General features: G+C 63.3%; 1 protein-coding gene across 1 annotated transcript in view; it reads right to left on the bottom strand.

Annotated features, from left to right (window-relative positions):
* Positions 1 to 70: 70 nt before the first annotated feature.
* Positions 71 to 4,186, bottom strand: part of LOC107196102 — a 10,714-nt gene continuing 6,598 nt past the window's right edge. The window contains exon 6 of the mRNA XM_025051064.1: positions 71 to 1,112. Within this exon, the coding sequence (XP_024906832.1) occupies positions 1,103 to 1,112 (10 nt within the window). The 3' untranslated portion in view covers positions 71 to 1,102. The remainder of the gene's footprint in view (positions 1,113 to 4,186) is intronic.

Genomic DNA, 4,186 nt, shown 5'->3' with positions numbered 1-4,186 from the left:
CGAATGTGCTTTTCTGCTCCAAGACCCCACACTCAGAAGGAAGCTCAGCGTCAGGGCCACATGGCTGGGCTTCCGCACAGGGTTGGGAAGCGGACTTTCCTGGGATTGCCCTCTGACCTCTGCCCCCGCAGCCCCTGCAACAGCCCCCAAGAACCAGAGGTAGGAGAGGAGCCTGAGAGAGGCCCCCTTTTTATTGTGCCCCCTTCCTCCTCCCAGGGGGCCACCTTCTCAAGCCGCTGGTCTCCCTCCACCTTGTCCTTCTTCCCTTTGGGGGCCGCTTCCTGTCACGAGGTGCAGGGCAGCAGAACACACTAGCTGGGGTGTTGGGGGAGCTGGGGCTGAGTGCAGCTCGGCCTTAAACATATCTCCGGTTTCTGGGCCTTGGCTTGCCCCACTGCAAAATGGGGTGCTGGAGGGAGGACCCTAAGGTGTCCACCAGCCCTGACACTCTAGGGCTCCCGGGCACAGCCTCAGCCCCCAGGCCCGTGGCCGGCTGCCAGCGGTTTCCTCTGTCCAGTCGGTGGCTTCCCTGGCAGCAGCAGGTAGCAGGGCTGAGTGTCCAGGTGCACAGAGCCTGCTTTGTCTCCTGATTCAACTCTGCAGAGGAGAATCCGCCCTTTCAATACCCTCTTCCCCTTCCAACAGGGCGCGGGCTGAAGCTCGGATGACCATGCGGCACAGCGCGTATGGGTCCGCAGCGAAGACATTTAAAGGGAGCTGCTTTGCCAGGCTGCCCCCGCCCCCTGGGACGAGCAGCCTCCCAGTCGGGGCGGCTTGTCCTGCAGACGGGCTGGGCCAGAATTCCGGTCTGGTCGCAGGTCGTGATGGGCCGGCTGGGGAGGCAAGTCGGGCTGTGACGTGGGTGGTAGTTGAGAAGTAGGAGGGGCTTCAGGATTGGGTAAACCGAGTCTCATGTACTTGGGAGGACCTACTGTGCGCCGGGGTCCCAGCCCAGGCAGGCCCGGGCTGGTCTCGGGGGAGGAGAAGTTGGCTGAGCTGCGTGCAGTCGCCTGGGCCCCAAACTGACTGAAGAGAGTCTCTGACGCTGGTGCTGTGCCTGCGTCTCGTCAAGGCGATTTCCCACGTGTCACCTCTTTGAGCTTCAGAAGAGCCTGGTGGGGTACACAGGAAGGGGAAGGTGAGGCCCAGAAAGGGGCTGGGCAGGGCCCAGGTCACACAGAGTTGGGGCCACTTGACCCCGGCCAGCTGTCTGGCTGCCCTCAGCGACGTCCTCAGGTTTACAGCGGGTCATGCGATGCCCGTGGCTCAGAGGGACGCACAGATGGGGGACAGAAGCCGTGGGGATGGCAGTGCTGGGTCGTGCTCCATGGAGGGCGCCAGGGCCTGGGGCTGGGCTTCGGGCGGCTCAGACGTCAGCGCCCCGCGGGGAGCAGCGCCCAGTTCCCTTTTCCCACTTCTCCGATCCCCTCAGTCCCGCCCCGAGCTGCGGGCCGTGCCACGGGCCAGCCCGTGGGCGTGATGACTCAGAGCCTCTCGGCTCCCGAAGCCCATGCTGTGCCACGGGCAGGCCGTCTGGCCGGCTGGACCCTGGGTGTGGCCAAGGCAGGCAGCGGTGGAGGAGCGTCTGGGGTCAGTGGCTGACAGGGGTGACCAAGGAAAGGAGCAAACAGGTGGGGCGGGGGCACAGCCAGGTGCTCACTGCCCCGGGCCAGGCCGGGCCACGCCTCTCAGCTCCAGGAATGCGGTGAGGCCCAGGCGGGGCTGGGGCCCGCTCAGGCCGCCTTCCCCCGTCCCTTCCCTCTATGTCTCACCAAGCCGCACCCCGCACCCGGCCTTCCCAAGGGGAGACACTTCTACGCTGGACCCCGACATTTATCAGCCACGTGGCCCAGCTGGGGAGCAGGCATCTCCCCCTGCGGTGGCGAATCCCGCTGCGGCCAGGTGCTCCCTGGGCTGCACAGTGTGGCAGGGTCCAGGGAGGGGCGGGAGGGTTCCAGGCCTCTGGGCCCCCGACGGGGTGGCCCTAGAGCTCCGGTTCTCTATTTTCTCCCGGTCACTTCTATCCAGTTCATTTGATAAGCGGGCCTAGACTGCTGCTACTGACCAAATGGCCCACAGGTGGCCAGGTGAAGTGGGGTGGGAGGCTGTCGTCCACCGGAAACCCCTGTGGCCACAGTGGTGGGGCCAGGGGTGAGGACCTGGCATGGCCTGCTGCAAGGACTTGAAATTCAAGCCATGAGCGACGCAGAGGCGGCGTCCCGGGCAGCATCGGAGCCCAGCGGGTGCTGCCAGTGCCATAGGTTGCGGGGGCGGGTGCCTGGCACCACGGACCAGAGGCCCCCTCTCTGCCTGCCGTGGAGGGCCTGGCTTCTGCTACTGCTGGCTGCCCACCCCGCCCGCCCCTGCACACTGCTTGGCATTCGAGGCTGGGGCGTCCAGTCTTGGGCTCCCTGGCCTGCCCTGCTCCAGGACACAGAACAGGCTGCCAGACCTGGAGGGTTTTGGAGCAGGCTTCCGAGGCCCGGCTCCCCAGGCTCCTGGAACTCTGCCCGGGCATCTCATTTCACACCCAGATGCAGTCCCACTGGCCGGGCAGGGCCCCACGCAGCCTCCTGTGTTCATTAACCCTGGCTGAGGCTAATTCTTGGCTCGCGGTGGCTCAAATCTTTGCTTCACTGCGTGCTATCCAGAGATGACTAGTAAATGCTACAGCGACGGAATTCACTCTTCGCAGAGTCTCCTCGCTCCCCTGGGTCTGGGATGATCTGCAGTCATGAAGGTAGACGCGGGCTGGGGGCTGGGAAACGGGGGGCCCACGTGCGGAGGGACAGGGACCTGGGAAGCAAGGGCAGGGCCGGGAAGGACTGAGCTGGCTCTAGGAGGCGGACAGGGGACCCTCCTGACAGAGGCCTGCCTGAGGTGCTGCCCGGGGCTGCGCCCTGAGGCTCCTTCCCACCCCAGGTCCAGCCTGCGCCCTGGGACACACAGTGATGACACATAGTGATGGAGGGGCTGGGGTGTGGTAGACATCTCTTGGATGGTGGAGCAGGGTGATGCCACAGCAGCTGTGCCCTAGGCTTGGTCCCTCAGATGCGTTGCTGGGGGCCCGCCTCCCCGAGAAGGGCTCAGCCCTGTCCCTCTGCCATGTACCAGAGAGATGTGGCGGGGTGGCTACCGTCCTCCTCTGGAAGAACAGTCACATCTGCAGGTCATCCAGGAAGCGGGCGGAGGACACGGACGGGCCGGTGCAGCCCCACACCTCGGGCTTGTCGCTGTAATCGCAGAGCTGGGAGGATAAAAACTGGATTCCAGAATTTTCTTTTCATTCAGGTCGCCAAGCGTCCAGTTGTACGGAGCAGCCAGGGGTGCTGACTGGAGTCTCATTAGGGCCGAGCCCTGTGCAGGGTGTGTTTCCTCTCCCCTTGGTGGTCACAGTCCCTGTCTTTCCTACTGCCTTTCCTCCACGTGCACCTGCTCCGATGGAAGTTTCTGGAGTGCAGCGTTCGCCCCAGCCCGGGAACCGGGAGGAAGTCTTTTCCAGCCCTCTGCGTCTTCCAGCATCCGCCTTCCTCGCTGCGGGGCTGGCGGGAGCGTGACGCGGGACGTCTGTGTGGCAAATGGCACCCTTGGCATCGGGGAACGTGTCGTAGCCCTAAACCAGCCCCGCAAGCGTGTCCTGGGCAGCGCCACGGCCCGGGCTGGGCGCAGATGGCGCTGGGGGCGAGGCAGGCCTGCCAAGTGGCTCCGGGTCTAATGGGAGCACTGGGTTTGCTGGAAGGCCGGCCTGAGGAGCATGGCAGGTCCACGGAGCAGGCGGCGGAGGATGCAACATGGGCTTTAGCAAGAACTAGGTGACAGTTACTGATTGCTAGCAATGACACTGAGTGGCCATAAAGAGCGGCTGGTACCAGGGGCTTCCAACTTTGTTGTCCGCACCTACCAATGAGAGAGTCAAACACAAAGCCCCATATGAGCATATTTATTTACGCATTGTGTGCATGTACCTCTGTCACACACTAAATATTAGCACAATTTAATTTCTTTCCTTCTTTAGCTATGAGATAAATATAAAGGGAAGCTTACTCTCTTTTCCCCGACACCCGATGACTCACATGGCCACTGGTTTACAGTCAGTCAGACATGTCCTGGTCACCCTCTCAGGACGCCCAGGACTGGCCTCATGCTGTCACTGTTCCCAGAACCGCAGGAGTGTAGACCTCTGTGC

The sequence above is a fragment of the Pteropus alecto genome, unplaced genomic scaffold (assembly GCF_000325575.1).
Source record: "Pteropus alecto unplaced genomic scaffold, ASM32557v1 scaffold118, whole genome shotgun sequence".
In the NCBI taxonomy this organism is placed as follows: domain Eukaryota; kingdom Metazoa; phylum Chordata; class Mammalia; order Chiroptera; family Pteropodidae; genus Pteropus; species Pteropus alecto.
The sequence above is the reverse complement of the archived record's forward strand: the minus strand, read 5'-3'. Positions and strand labels throughout refer to the sequence as shown.